At 45.0% G+C, this 15,096-nt stretch overlaps 1 protein-coding gene across 12 annotated transcripts in view; it reads left to right on the forward strand.

Annotated features, from left to right (window-relative positions):
• The first annotated feature begins 6,273 nt into the window (after positions 1 to 6,273).
• The window catches only part of LOC100216838 (myosin-17), a 64,889-nt gene continuing 56,066 nt past the window's right edge, over positions 6,274 to 15,096 (forward strand). For 6 of the 12 annotated variants that reach the window (XR_002267797.3, XM_020549520.2, XM_020549523.2 and 3 more), the window contains exons 1-6: positions 6,415 to 6,889; positions 7,577 to 7,705; positions 10,069 to 10,212; positions 10,296 to 10,441; positions 10,545 to 10,701; positions 10,839 to 10,897. Coding sequence is in view for 11 of the 12 variants with exons in the window: in XM_020549520.2 (XP_020405109.1) it covers positions 6,887 to 6,889; positions 7,577 to 7,705; positions 10,069 to 10,212; positions 10,296 to 10,441; positions 10,545 to 10,701; positions 10,839 to 10,897 (638 nt within the window). In the remaining variant the exon portion in view is untranslated. Of the gene's footprint in view, positions 6,890 to 6,995; positions 7,119 to 7,576; positions 7,706 to 10,040; positions 10,213 to 10,295; positions 10,442 to 10,537; positions 10,702 to 10,838; positions 10,898 to 15,096 lie in introns of those variants that run through there. The other 6 variants (XM_008676890.4, XM_035965689.1, XM_020549521.2 and 3 more) reach the window with 5 other exon arrangements.

The following is a 15,096-nucleotide window of genomic DNA, read 5'->3' on the forward strand; positions in this document are numbered from 1 at the left end:
ATATCATAAAGTTTTTTATATAGTCTAGAGGGCCCATCGCTATGAGTTCGCTTAGGCCCCTCAAAATCATAGGACGGGACTTGGAGAACCGTGAAGCTATTAGCATGGCACAACATTGTGAGGATATGGGTTGGTGTAAGAATATGAAAGTGACTGATTGTATTGCATAGAGTGGGGTACATATATATAGAGAATCAACCCTAACCCTAATGGGCCGGCAGCCCAACAGTGGTGCCGGCCCACACACACTCACACACACACAGTCTAACATCCCCCTGCAGTCGCAACGGGGGCACCACACACGATGAGACTAGAGTAGAGGCCGAAGGTAGGAGCCGATGGGTTGAAATCTCCCCGCAGTAGCAGTGTCGTGATGGTGCCAATGTTGTGGCTGGAATAGAGACCAGTCTGTGCTCCAAGAAGACGATAGCCCCTAGATGTCGAGGTAGCCAAAGTCGAGGTGGTCGCGGTCGGGAGCTGCGCAGCAGAAGCCTGATCTTTGGGAGGGGTCGACGTTCGAGCGTCAACGATCGGCAGGGCGACACTGGAACATACAATCTCTGCGTCCCCTTAGGAACAATCAGAACCTCTTTGCCGTTTATTTTTCGGCTTCACCGCTTATTTTTCGGTGTAAGTTCTGCATCCCCTTAGGAACGTCTTTTGAACTTCTTCGCCTTCTATTTCGGCGGTATCACCGTTGACTTTTCGGTGTAAGTTCTGAATTCCCTTAGGAACGTCTTTTGAACTTCTTCGCCTTATATTTCAGTGGTATTTGGCTCTGCATTCCCTTTGGAACGACTTTTGAGCAGAAAACTTACACTGCGCTCCTTTAGGAACGACTTTTTTGTAGCTTCGTCAAAACTTACGCTGCGCTCCCTTAGGAACGTCTTTTTTTATAGCTTCGGTATTTATCTAGCTCTGTATTCCCTTAGGAACGACTTTTGAGCTTCGACAATTTTTAGCTTCGTAAATCTGTGAAGAAGATATATTTCATTTTAATAGAAACGAAACTATTACAAGGAATTAAAACTAAATTTACATTACTTGTTCCTTATTGAAAAACAAAATGACATAGAATGTAATTTTTTTCAGAGGTAGGATATCTCTCAATAAATGTGCTTTGATTCCGGCACAGTACTGTTGACTGTGCGAGCTTCGGATTCCTCCCTGAATTCCCGTTGCTGCTGGGAGTGCTGGTGCCCTTCTAGCTACTGGCTTCGGGAATAGGTTGGTTGTAGTGGTGGTGGGGGTGGGAGTTGTGGCCAGGAAGCCTGTGAATGGCTAGCCGAAGCAACAGAAGCTGCAGGATGATTGCCCACATACTCTGGTATGTAGGGAGAATGACACGAAGCAGTGTGCAAGACCTGCTTCGGCTGATTCTGCCGAGCTTCGGCTTCTGCTATCTCCTTTTGCTTCTGAATGGTGATTTGGCACATTCTTGTAGTATGGCCCTTGTCCTCACCATAGAATAACAGTATATCTTTCTAGGCTAATCCCCAAATCTTCCCCCGAAGCCCCTGGCGCCTCTGCCTCTTGGAGCTGGTGGCCTGAAAGAGCTTTGCTGTTGCCCCGAAGATTGTGAGGTGTATTGCGACCTCTGAGGCTGACTTCCTTTGTCGTCACTCCGAGTGGAATTATGGATTGACCTGACATGCCTCGGGTGGATTCTTCCTCCGAAGCCCCTGGTCATTTTCGAGAATCTGTAAGCTTCCTCCCTTCTTTGGCGGAAGTCGTTGTAAGCCCGGATGTACTCGTCCATCTTCTGAAGCAGCTTCTCTAGAGTTTGTGGGGGCTTCCTGGTGAAGTACTGAGCCGTAGGTCCTAGCCGAAGGCCCTTAGTCATGGCATCAATGACAATTTCATTGGGCACTGTGGGCGCTTGTGCCCTCAATTGCAGGAACCTTCGGACATACGCCTGGAGATATTCCTCATGGTCTTGCGTGCATTGGAACATGCCCGAGCTGTGACTGGCTTCGTCTGAAAGCCTTGGAAACTGGTCACCAGCATGTCCTTAAGCTTCTGCCACGACGTGATAGTCCCTGGCCGAAGAGAAGAATACCATGTTTGGGCTACATTCCGGACTGCCATGACGAAGGACTTTGCCATAACTACAGTATTGCCCCCATATGAAGATATAGTTGCTTCGTAGCTCATCGGAAACTGCTTTGGGTCCAACTGCCCATCATACATGGGAAGCTGAGGTGGCTTGTATGACGGGGGCCATGGGGTAGCCTGCAGTTCTGCTGCCAAGGGAGAAGCATCATCAAAAGTAAAGGTATCATGATTAAAATCATCATACCATCTATCTTCGTTGAATAAGCCTTCTTGACGAAGCTCCCTGTGTTCGGGCCTTCGGTCTTGTTCATCTTGAGCAAGATGGCGCACTTCTTCAGTAGCTTCGTCGATCTTCCTTTGAAGATCAGCCAGCCGCACCATCTTCTCCTTCTTCCTTTGTACTTGCTGATGGATGATTTCCATGTCCCTGATCTCTTGGTCCAATTCCTCCTCCTAGAGTGTTGGACTGGTGGCCTTCCTCTTCTGGCTTCGAGCTTCTCGGAGGGAAAGAGTTTCCTGGTTTGGGTCCAGTGGCTGCAATGCAGCAGTCCCTGGCGTTGAAGCTTTCTTTGGCGGCATGACGAAGGTCAGTGCTTGCCGAAGGTGGTTGAAAGAGTTCATCGGAGGTGGGCGCCAATGTTGGGGACTTGTTCTCAAATGCTATGAGTTAAGAACAAGGCAACACAAAATGTTAAATGTTAATGCCCTTCGTCCTTCGAAGCATTATTTCCTTTAGGATATAATGATCTTCAGACGAAGGTTATGAAGAACATGCCTTCACAAACGTGATATATGTTAATGAAAGAGGAAGCATATGAAATATAAGAGACATCATAAATAATCATATAACATTATTAATTCATTCTCATCATATTATCCTGGAAAGACATAAACAATATTGAATTACAAATGTACCTTCGACTTGATAGAAGGTAAAAGTACAAGCGTGACGCACAGGCGAATACAAGTCAGCGTGAACAGTACGGGGTTACTGTTCACCTATTTATAGGCACAGGACGCAGTCTGTGAGAAATTACATTCATGCCCTTTATATTTACTATTGATTTATAGACAAATCTATGAGGACTAGATAGCCTTTTCCCCTTAAAGTCGGTTCCTTTTTTTCGCTATTTAGCCGAAGCTCCCTTGCGCGTAGCTTCGGAGCAACTCCAACCTTCGTCACGATCATGCTTTTTACATCGTACATGCTTTTAACCCGAGTCCGAAGGTACCTGTTCATATGTCACACTTAGAAGATATTGTTAAATCACGTTTTTGAGGACCTTCGGAGGACGAAGGCCCCCAACATAACCCACAACCTTCTTCAACTAAGTCAGAAACCACTTCCAATTGTCAACTGTCTCAAATTGGAAAAAAATCAAATGCAATAGGAAACACCCAATTATGGCCATCAACACAAGTGGTTGAAGCTAGACGGTTGTTCCATCGATCGTTGAGTGTTGTTGAGTCAACACTAAGATACGATCTGCATCCTTCACGGAACCCTGAGATGCAGGAGCCTATGTCACAAAAACCGACTAAAATAGTACTTTCCATCCTTTAGGATCACATCAATCTCCAACGCTACCAGGACATTTTGCTAGGATGGCCTCACGCCAAGAGAACCATAGCTGGAAACTCTCTTCCCAAGAGCCAAACAGGTCCTTGAGAGCCTTCTCTTTTCCCTTCCAAACAACGTCATGTGATATTGTCACATTATGAGTGTCTTGTAGTGTAACTTGTAGCTCTTTAGCTTCCATGTGAGGTTTCTTCATAAGAAGAGGTAGTGCGTGGAAAGCAACCCAACCACTAGTAGGTGTGGTAGTCTTTCTTCGACCACTAGAAGTGCAAGTATGCTTATCATCCAATACAACCACCTACACGAATATGTACACCAATACATCAACATTAACCATACTAGTAACACAAAATTATGAAAGAAAAATTAACATAAAGCAAAGTAATGTACCACAATAGTAGGCAACCCTTCTTTTTCTCTCTTGCATATATCCTCCAAGGGTAGTCACTAGGGATGAAAACGGGACGGATACAACTGGATATAGGGTCATCTCGTATCCTATTCTAATGTATATTTCTCTCGGATACGAGATCAGATACGGGTAGTTAAGATTCGGAACAGATACAAGACGAGGCCGGGTAATAATCCGGGCAGCTAAGAATCGGATAACAGATACTACTCGGGTAGGTACCAGATAATTGTCGGGTAGTTCGTACCGATGATATTAATTTCCCAACCATCTAACAAACACATAAATTAAGCAACACATAATCATGTATATGATAGATCAAATTTAGGAAAAGGAAACCGATAAAATTGGTATCATGCAGTTCAAAGTAACTAATCATATGGACATTGTAGAACCAACACCACAATATTAAAAATTCATAAAATAATCTAGTTTCACTCAAAAATTACAAATAAGTTATAAAACTAATAAACATTTTATACAAAGATAACTCAAGTCCTCATATGAAAATGATAAAATAAAGTACTGATTATGTTGAAACTTGGATACTTACAGTGATTTGACATGTAACCCATACAAATAAGTGAAAGTGGAATGGAAGAAACACGAGCATCTTTTAGATCTTATAATGCAAACATTTTTTATGGTTATATATCGACATATGTTGTGCCTCCGTAAAAGTTCACATTTTTTTGATGCTATTTATGTATTATTAATTTCTTGTCGTAGAAAATCATCAAAATACAATTAAATCCATAAAATATTGTAGCCTCGACCGAAAATTACAAATAAGTTACCAATACTAATAAATAATCTATAAAAAGATAACCGTAATTTTCCACATGGAGATAAGCTTAAGCCCCCCACATAAAAATGATAAAGTATATTAATTTGATATAAATTTGGACATTATTTCAATGATTTTGGCCTAAAGATGCGTTTAAACAAAAAATTGATGTACTACAAAGTTATAGATCTCTTCGAGCTCTACAATTTTCAAATAAACTTTATCTTCATCCGATTTTATATGTAAAAGTTATGATTTTATAACTATTTTATGCAGAAAAAGAAAAAACGGGTACCCGAATATCCGGGTATTTACCGGGTAGTACTCGTTCCGTATCCGACTCGAATCCGAAGCTGCAGTATCCGGGTATTACCCGTATCCATCCCGAATATAAAAATACCCAAATCCGTATCCGAAAAAACGGGTATTTGCACTATCCGTATCCGATACCCGACGGTTATACCCGACCCGTTTTCACCCCTAGTAGTCACCACCTTTTCAGTAACCAATGTATCTAGTTGTAGAGTAATCTCAGTTCCTAGCTCGAACTCATGCATTATAAATTCCCTAACATTAGGAAACAAACTGCCTGGCTTCATTGAAGGATTCAATTTATCATACACTCTCTTCCTCTCATCTGGTAGATAGTCTTCACAAGGCTGGTCTGCAATGTGATCACTATTGTCATTTCCACATTGTCTTCAACACTGATAAAGCCACCTCTACAAGCTTCCTCCCTTCTATTTCTCTCAACCTCGTCCTCATTCAACAATCCGAGTTGGCAATACATTTCATTTTCACATGGCACTTCATGCCTTCCTTCATTGTCCCACCCATCCGAGATAATCATGGTGTCCCAATCAACTCGTGGCGTTGGTTGTACTAAATCAATGTCCTACAATAACAAATCAATACACAATCTTGTGAACTATGTCCATCTCTGCATTCCTGAATAACTGGACTTGGAACAAACTAGTACAAGCCGAAATGGAACAAAATGGCACAAGCTAAAAAAAAATTCTCACCACCATTGAATGCAAGCTGTTTAAAGGTACTAAGCCCAAGGAAGACCGTGTTGCCGGTGCCTGCACGTTGTCCAGTACGTCGCCATTGGCGGGTGTAGGCTCCAGCATGTCGCCATCGCCGTTTACCTGGAAGCCCTGAGAAGCAACGACGACGCCGGTGGGTACAGGCTCGGTTGCTGCGTCGGCGCTGGTAGGCTCGGGCGCGGGATCCGGCATGGAGACCACGGCAGCTAGGGTTCAACAGCAAGTGGAGGGTGCGAGGGAAAAGGAGCGCGCTCTCGACGCCGAGGAGGCAACGTAATGACATCGTGGTATTCTCCGTGGACAGAGACTGAATGTCCTTAACGAAGGCTAATGACGATAATTGATGAAAGTTTTCTATTCTAACGACGAGGAGACACAATTCTTTTTTCTTTGACAATTGTCTCGTCTTCTATTTCATTTTGATGAAACCCATAGTGTGTCTTTTCATAATAGTTCTTAAATATTTATCACCGGCTAGTTTTTATTTTTAAACTAAGATACGATAATAAAAGAGAAACGGAGTAGCGACTAGCGAAAATCTCCGCGCCGCGCTGGTGCGCTCGTGGTGAGAACCCGATCGCACGTTGGCGCGAGCGGGCGGCGCAGATTATTCCCCATTTTTTTCTAATTGCGTTACATGACAGTCGCGCCCGGCTGGCTTCGCCTGGCCGTGGCACCCCTCACCTCTCTCTCTCTCTCTCTCTCTCTCTCTCCCCTGTCCGCGGTCGCGTCGCCTTCCACCACCACCCCACCAGCCCACCCGCATCCGCGTCGCTGCTGCTGCTGCCACCGTCGTGCGTCTCCGCGCCACGCGTGCGCGTACCCGTGGCGGATCGCGCTGCAGCAGAGGCGATCGGCGAGCGATCCAGGGGAGGAGATCGCTTGTCGGCGCCGCCGCTGCCGCCGCCGATCGAGCCGCGACTCCTCCCGTTCGGTCCCCTCGCAGCTCCCGTCCGGGCCCGTCCCTCGAGGCAGGGCGGGGTGGCTCGATCGCCCGCAGATGAAACATGGTGCGTCGCTGGCCCTCATGTTTCTGTTTGTTTGTTGTGATGCTGATGTGTCTGAGTGCGAGTTTGTCTTCTTCCGTTGGCGTCTGTTTTTGGCTGGGCTTGGAGGAGTATTCTGTGGTTTTGCAACTCGTGTTTGGGGGAAAGTGAAGTGAGATTGGAGTTGGCTTTTTTCGGAATTTGAAGCTTTCAATTCAATTTATTGAAGCCACGAACTGGTTCGATTTCTCTGGTACATATCTTGGATAAGCTGAATTCTAGTTTCCCGTGCAAAAGCAGAACCTAGCCACCACAAGTAGCTCATTTGTGCAGGTAGTTCGGATCATGTCAGAATAATTGAGTTTTGAACGGAGTAGCATGCTATGTCACTAGCTCAACTTACTGGGTATATATAGGAGCTGAATGGAGTAACGTTAACTCTGGGGGATTGGATGAACTGTATAAGGCCCTAATTTGCTCCTGGTTTAGTTTCAGGATAGAAATGGACATTGCTGTATCAGCTATACAATTACATGTGACAATTATATAAGAAACCTGAAGAGTAGTCGATATGCATGTTGTGCTCTGTGAAACCCACTTACCTTTTGCAGTCCATTGAGGTGCAATAATTTGATACTCATGTATACTAATCTGTTGATCCACCTAAAATGCAATTTCACATGTTAAATTGTTGCTGCTCACATTTTGCAGGCTTCGACGTTAAACATTGTAATAGGTTCTCATGTATGGGTGGAAGATAAAGATTTGTCCTGGGTTGATGGCGAGGTATCCCGGATTGATGGTAAAAAAGCCCATGTTCGCACAACCAAGGGGAAGACGGTATGTGTTGTCCTGCTGCTGAATTCTGTCACATCCCTATTTAGTTTGCTTTTGAGTTCTTCATAATTTCAGAATTTAGTTTCTAGCCCAGAGTTTTTACAATGTACTTTACTGTATAGTAGTGACCTATGTTGGAAAAAAAAACCAGTAGCACCCTATGTATTGCCAGTGATTTTTTGAAAATATTGATGAATAATCTAAACTGTCGATACTTCTGACTATTTTTTTTGTCTAACTAGCTAGCAATTCCTGCTTACGGCTGCGTAACAACATAAAGTCTTGAACAACATTAACTGATACCTCTCCGATTTAGGTTGTGCTGCACCCACCTTTTAGGAAGAAAAGAGGGGTGAAGCTGTGATGGGGTTGGGGGCAGGGTTGTCAGGTCTTTGTCCATTGAGCCCCAAATGATGAGCATTCCAATATTCCATTATGAATGCTTCTGGGAAAAGATGCCAGGTTTTCTGGAGGTAGTGACTGCTTCCTGGACTCAGCCACTTCAGGCTGTGTGTCCTTTGGAAAGGCTGTCCCTAAAGCTAAAAAGATTGGCCAGAAAGTTGCAATCTTTGGGGCACAAGAAGGTCGGCAATATCAGAACCTAGTTGAGTTTGGCTAGAGAGATTTGCATAGGCTGGAAATGGCTCAGGACAGCAGATTGTTATCTTGGGAAGAGTCTTGGTTAGTGCGAAAACTGAAACAACACTGCCTGGTTCTCGCTTATTTGGAAAGAACTAATGCACGGTTGAGATCCCGGGTCCATTATTTGAAGGAGGGTGATGCCTACACTTCTTTCTTTCATATGCAAGCTCGTTATCGAAGTAAGAGGAAATTCATCTCTAACCTGTTGGATGGTGAACGGTTGGTATCCTCTCACGAGCAGATGGAGGAGGTGTTACATGGGTATTTCTCTAATCTTCTGGGGACGGATCTCCAAAGGCAAATGGTGGACCTGGGTGAGAGCCGGAACAAACTGACTCAAGATATGCGCAACATACGAAATGTCAGGATGAGTGACATAGAGATAAACAAGACTCCCTCCAATACGGCGATAACGAGTAGGGTCATCAAGAGACACCATCATTGACACTAAGATGAAAATTAAGCTCATGGGAGTCTCAGTAGTCTGGTGATCAATAATAGAAGCTCGATGAATAATAGAACCTTGGCATCCAGGGGCTATCATCTACATGGAGTGCACACCGGTCTCTATTTCAGCCGCAACATTCGTACCCTCACGACGCTGCGACTGCGGGGGGATTTCAACTCGTTGGCTCCTACCTTCGGCTTCCGCTTCAGTCTTATCGTGTGCGGTGCCCCCGTTGCGATTCCGGTGGATGTTAGAGTGTGTGTTCCTATATGTAGGTGGGCTGGCACCACTGTTGGGCTACCGGTCCATTAGGGTTAGCGTTTCCTGTGTCTCTATATATTGTAAACCTCCTCTATGCAATACAAGCAAGGCGTTCCATTTTTCTACATCTCTGCGCAGAGAGGAAGATTAGGCTAGAGGCGTGCTCGTGGAAGATCGCGCAGCCGCCCTTTCGCGCAAGAGGAAGGTCGTTTGATCCTCACAAACAAAGGAAAGGAACACCCGTACGGGGAAGAAAAACTAACCACACGCCCACTCGCCCGCGCGCGCCCATGCTCGCGGCCATGAAGAGTACAAATATATAGAAAGCCCCTTATAAAAGGTTAAAATACAAGTGAGACCCCTATATATCTAACATATCCTTGCCCACCACCTACTTTGTTCTTTTATGTGTCATTATTGAAACTTCTTTTTCCCTATGTAGAATGAGAAACCCCACACAGTTAGACATCCATGTGACCTATCCTTAGGTGTAAACAAAATTCTTGAAAGCGGTTAGTCTCTACTGCACTGCATACCTTGGCTCCTCTTCCAGAACAGTGAACACTGATTATTGTTGTATATATTGTCTTTGTCTGGGCGACAGGGCGAGACATGTTAAAAAATTTAGTAACTTCAGTTCATTGCTAAGAAAAAAAACATAAAAGAGAATAAGAACACTACCATATGTACACTGGGGCATTTCAATGTGTTACACCCTCCATTTCTTTTTACAAGGAATATTAGGATTTGAGAAGTGTTTCAAGGTATATTTTGTTTATTAATCTCTTACAATATATCATCAATTACAAACCAATGTCTTGCTAAACACATGTGAATGTTTGACTTCTTAAAGTTCTAGTATGCCCTACAATTTAAAATGGAACTAGTATTCAGTTTATGAGTTAATACTACATTGATACCAATGACATGCCAGTTTCCTTATACCATTGCTGCTATACTGAAATTCTTTTCTTTTGTCTCATGAAGCTGGTTATGCATTTGCTTGTGTAATTAGGTCATTGCAAATATATCGGATATCCACCCTAAAGACACAGAAGCACCGCCTGATGGGGTGGATGACATGACAAGGTTATCATACTTGCATGAGCCTGGTGTTTTAGATAACCTGGCTGTCAGATATGCGAAAAATATCATTTATGTGAGTGATGCTTTATTCCTATATGGGAAGCACAACTATTATGTGAGTCAGTTTTCTCTAATGCTCTTCTCTTGACTTCCCAGACCTATACTGGTAACATTCTGATTGCAATAAATCCATTCCAAAGGCTACCTAATCTGGTTGATGCCCGTACTATGGAAAAATACAAAGGTGCAAATCTTGGTGACCTAGATCCTCATGTATTTGCAATAGCTGACGTCTCTTACAGGTGAATGTTTATACTACTACCATTTAATGTACTGATCAACTGCCAAGTTGGGGTGCCCCTATATTGATGGTACCATTTTGCGTTCATTTGAATAAGGAAACAGGCAAATGATAAATGAAGGAAAGAGTAACTCCATTTTGGTCAGTGGTGAAAGTGGTGCTGGTAAGACTGAAACTACGAAGTTGTTGATGGGATATCTTGCATATCTGGGTGGGCGATCTGGAACAGGAGAGAGGACAGTTGAACAGCAAGTATTAGAAGTAAGTTAAAAATTGTCTCAACATCTCTTGCTGATGAAAGCAAATGATCCATTTGTCAAGACAATATGAAGGTCTTGTAAACTAGTAATTCCATTTGTAGATATTGTTTCCACTACTTACTTATCTTTTGGATCCAGTCTAATCCAGTTCTTGAAGCCTTTGGGAATGCGAAAACTGTTCGGAACAACAACTCAAGGTAATTTCTCTTTCATGGATATCACAAATGGAACATGTTTGGTTGTCGACTTAAAGTGCAAAACCTTAGTGGTAATACCAATAAGATAAAAATACTAAACCCTGGTGGTACCTATTGTCTTGCATAACTGAGATTTTAATGAGATCACAATTTGTGTAGTAACTTAATCTTACGGGTGAGTTTTCTTGGGTGCATGAAACTAGATGTTATCCGAACCAAAGATCTTATGCTAGAGACAGTTCTAATGAAACCAAGATCTTATGCTAGAGACAGTTCTAATGAAACCAATTTGCGGTCCCTTTGTTTGTTGAAGACATGGTGTATTATACAACGAAAATTATGACAAGGTGGCATTATTTCAATGTTAGACCTCAATTTGAAAGCTTGAAGTTTGTAGCAACTGTTTAGTTTGGTGGCTGACATGATATCTAACTCAGAGCAATTGCAGCAAGTCGACATTTGATCGAAAATGCTCATGTTGAATTATTGATAGCATTTCAGGAAATCTTATAGCAGCTCTGGTGAAAGTTATGTGGCATACTTAACCCTTTTTTGGTCACCATAGTCACTAGTTAAACAAGCCCGTTGATTGAAGTAACTGTGGTAATTTTAGACAACTCCATTCGAAATTATAAGTCACTCTACTTTTGTCCTAAGTGAAACTTTTCTAGCTTTGATCAAGTTTTTAGAGAAGTACATTAACTTAATGAAACTAATTTGACGTTGTAGATGTTGAATTTTTCCATAGACTTGGTCATGTTGGAGGGTAAAACCCTAACCCTAATTGGGGGCTGGGGATATATTAATATACAAGTATGGATCACACAGAAATACATAATACGCTACCCCTCCCGTCGCAACTCTATCCTATACAGATGTTGAGACTGGATCGGAACTCTGAGAATACCATGGAAGGGAGCAGGGGTGAAGACAGTGTCACTTTCACCATGGTGCACACATTAAAGAATATACACAAGATCTTAGAAATACGTGGTCAAAAAATATTTAGCTAATGGAAAATATTATTTTACCCTAGTGCCAGTGCACCAGCAAAGTGTATGTGGTGTCGCCCCTGGAAGGGAGCCCCTTGATGAAGATGTTGTCGAATTGCGAAGTGGTCGGGACGCGGAGAACACATACATTGCTGACAGCGACATGCTTCGTGTGCTGATGCTACACGAAATTGGTGGAGAGGTAGGCTATACTGACGTTGTTGCAGTAGACGAGGATGGCACACGCGAGGGGCTGTGAAAGTCATGGAGAAGCTAACAGAGCCAGGATGCCTCGGTAACGCTATTGGCCACAGTGCGATACTCGGCCTTAGCGCTGGAGCGTGAGACGACATGCTGCTGCTTCGAGGACAAGCAGACGAGGTTGGCACCCAGGAACATGGCGTAGCCAGAGGTGGATCGCGTGTGTTGGGGCAGCCAACCCAATCAACATCGGTGTAGACGACCAGCTCAGAAGTTGCAGAGGAACAAAGAAGGCCTTAGTCGAGGTGCCGCGGAGGAAGCGAAGAATTTTCTTGGCAGCGACGAGGTGGGGCTCACGCGGGGTGTGCATGTGAAGGCGCACCTGCTGGACCGCGTAGGTGATGTCGAGCCGGTGAAGGTGAGGTACTGGAGAGCCCTAGCGAGGCTTTGATAGGCCATCAATGTCGTTGACCGGGGCACCGTTGTCGTCGGAGACCTTAGCCTGAGTGTCAACAGGCGTAGAGCAAGGGTGTAGTCAGACATGCCAGCCTGCTCCAGAATGTCGATGGTGTAGTGGCGCTGGTGAAGGAAGAGGCTCTAGGCGCCATGCTTCACGCCACGGTGACCTCGATAAAGTGGTGAAGAGGGTCCAAGTCCTTCATCGCTAACTTGCGTTGCAGGGCCGCGATCCTGCGGTGAAGGAGTACGACACTGGAGGCTGTGAGCACAACGTTGTCGACGTAGAGAAGGTAGACGGTGTCGTCGCCGCACCAAAGGATAAACATGGACACGTTAGAGTTGGCCTTGACGAAGCCGAGGGAGACAAATTAGGTGGCGAAGGGATTGTACCAGGCTCGCAGAGCCTGCTTGAGGCCATACAAAGAGCGCTTAAGTTTACACACCATACCCGGCGAGTGGAGTCGACGAAGCTGGCGGGTTGGCTGTAGTATAGTGTTTTGGCCAGAGTGTCATGAATGAAGGCATTCTTGACGTCTAGCTGGTGGACCAGAGGGCGAGGCAGAGGACGGTCCGAATAGTGGCTGGCTTGACGGCGGGGCTGAGGTCTCATCGTAGTCCACTCCGGGATGCAGCGGATGCTGAGTGAAGCCTCGAAGGACACAATAGGCCCTGTACTGATCCAGAGTACCATCTGCCTTGAGCTTGTGACGAAAGATCCACTTGCCGGTGATCATGTTGGTGTCAGGAGGACACTGCACCAAGTCCCAGGTGTGGTTGGCCAGCAGGGCCGCATACTCCTTCATAGCATGGTGCTAGTGGGGATCGGTTAGCGTGGTACAGACGGAGGAGGGTACAGACGAGGGAGCCGTAGTAGTGGTGATCATGAGCACCAGCTGGTCAACATGTTGGATAACACTGACGGATTGGCTTGTGACCATCGGGTGGACGTGGCGGGGGTCATGATGGATGGTGACATGATGGTGAACCGACGGCTCTCACGAGATTGGGTTGGGGCACGAGGTGACGCGTCAGAGGAGGGGACCGGTGGACTGCGCGGGCGGGATCATCGCAGCGAACTGAAGGTGGCTAGGGCGATGGGGCCACTCATGGAGCAGGTAGAGACGACGGGGCCACGCACGGTGCAGAAGAGGTCGCCGAGACTGAGGTTTGGGGAAGAGGAGGGATGTCGACTGTATTGGCATAAAGGAGGGATGATGATGCGGTGGGTGAGTACCCCTCAATGATTTCAAGTTGCGCGACTTGCTAGTCGATACACCTGGGCGACCAGGCGACTAATCACGATTAGGACGACGACTAGGTTGACTAATCGGGTCCTAGTCGACCTGGTCGTCCCTACAGCGCTCCTGCATATTTGCAGGACCTATGTGTATAATATTGATATATATAACAATATAGCATATAGAAGGCAACACCAAACATAAGTACATAACAAATATGAATACTGGAACTGGACAATTCAGATTTCAGAACATGAACATCAGTCACTAACTCAATTATATAGCAATATAGCATATAGGAAGCAATACCAATTACCAAACATAGCAAATATGAATACTGGAAGACAGAATTCAGATTGCAGGTTTCAGAACATGAACAATTGAACATCCGTTACTACTCAGTGGTCACTAACTCACTAATTCATATGATGCAGAGTTAATAGTTACTACATAAATGCCAAGTACAGACTTACTATTGACCTAAACTAGGAGTCCAGGGCAACTAATCGCCCCCACCCAAATTGGACGACTAATCGCATTTAGTCGACGACTAATCAGAAGACCGGACGATTAGTCGAGCAAATCGGGTCGGCCTCCCTAGTCGTGCTAACAGAACCGACTAGCTCGACTAATCGCGATTAGTCGGACGACTTGAAATCACTGGTACTGATAGTCGCCTAGAGGGGGGGGGTGAATAGGGCGAAACTGAAATTTACAAAAATAATCACAACTACAAGCCGGGGTTAGCGTTAGTAATAATAAATGAGTCCGCAAGAGAGGGCGCAAAACAAATCGCAAGCAAATAAGGAGAGTGACACGTGGATTTGTTTTACCGAGGTTCGGTTCTTGCAAACCTACTCCCCGTTGAGGAGGCCACAAAGGCCGGGTCTCTTTCAACCCTTCCCTCTCTCAAACGGTCCCTCGGACCGAGTGAGCTTTCCTTCTTCTCAATCAACCGGGAACAAAACTTCCCCGCAAGGGCCACCACACAATCGGTGCCTCTTGCCTTGGTTACAATTGAGTGTTGATCACAAGAGCAAAAGAGAAAGAAAGAATGCGATCCAAGCGCAAGAGCTCAAAAGAACACGGCAAATCACTCTCTCTAGTCACTAGGGTTTTGTGTGGAATTGGAGAGGATTTGATCTCTTTGAATGTGTCTAGAATTGAATGCCTAGCTCTTGTAAGTGGTTGAGAAGTGGAAAACTTGGATGGCAATGAATGTGGGGTGGTTGGGGTATTTATAGCCCCAACCACCAAATGTGGCCGTTGGGGAGCCAGTCTGCTCGATGGCGCACCGGACAGTCCGGTG

The sequence above is a fragment of the Zea mays genome, chromosome 3 (genome assembly GCF_902167145.1).
Source record: "Zea mays cultivar B73 chromosome 3, Zm-B73-REFERENCE-NAM-5.0, whole genome shotgun sequence".
NCBI classification, from domain to species: Eukaryota; Viridiplantae; Streptophyta; class Magnoliopsida; order Poales; family Poaceae; genus Zea; species Zea mays.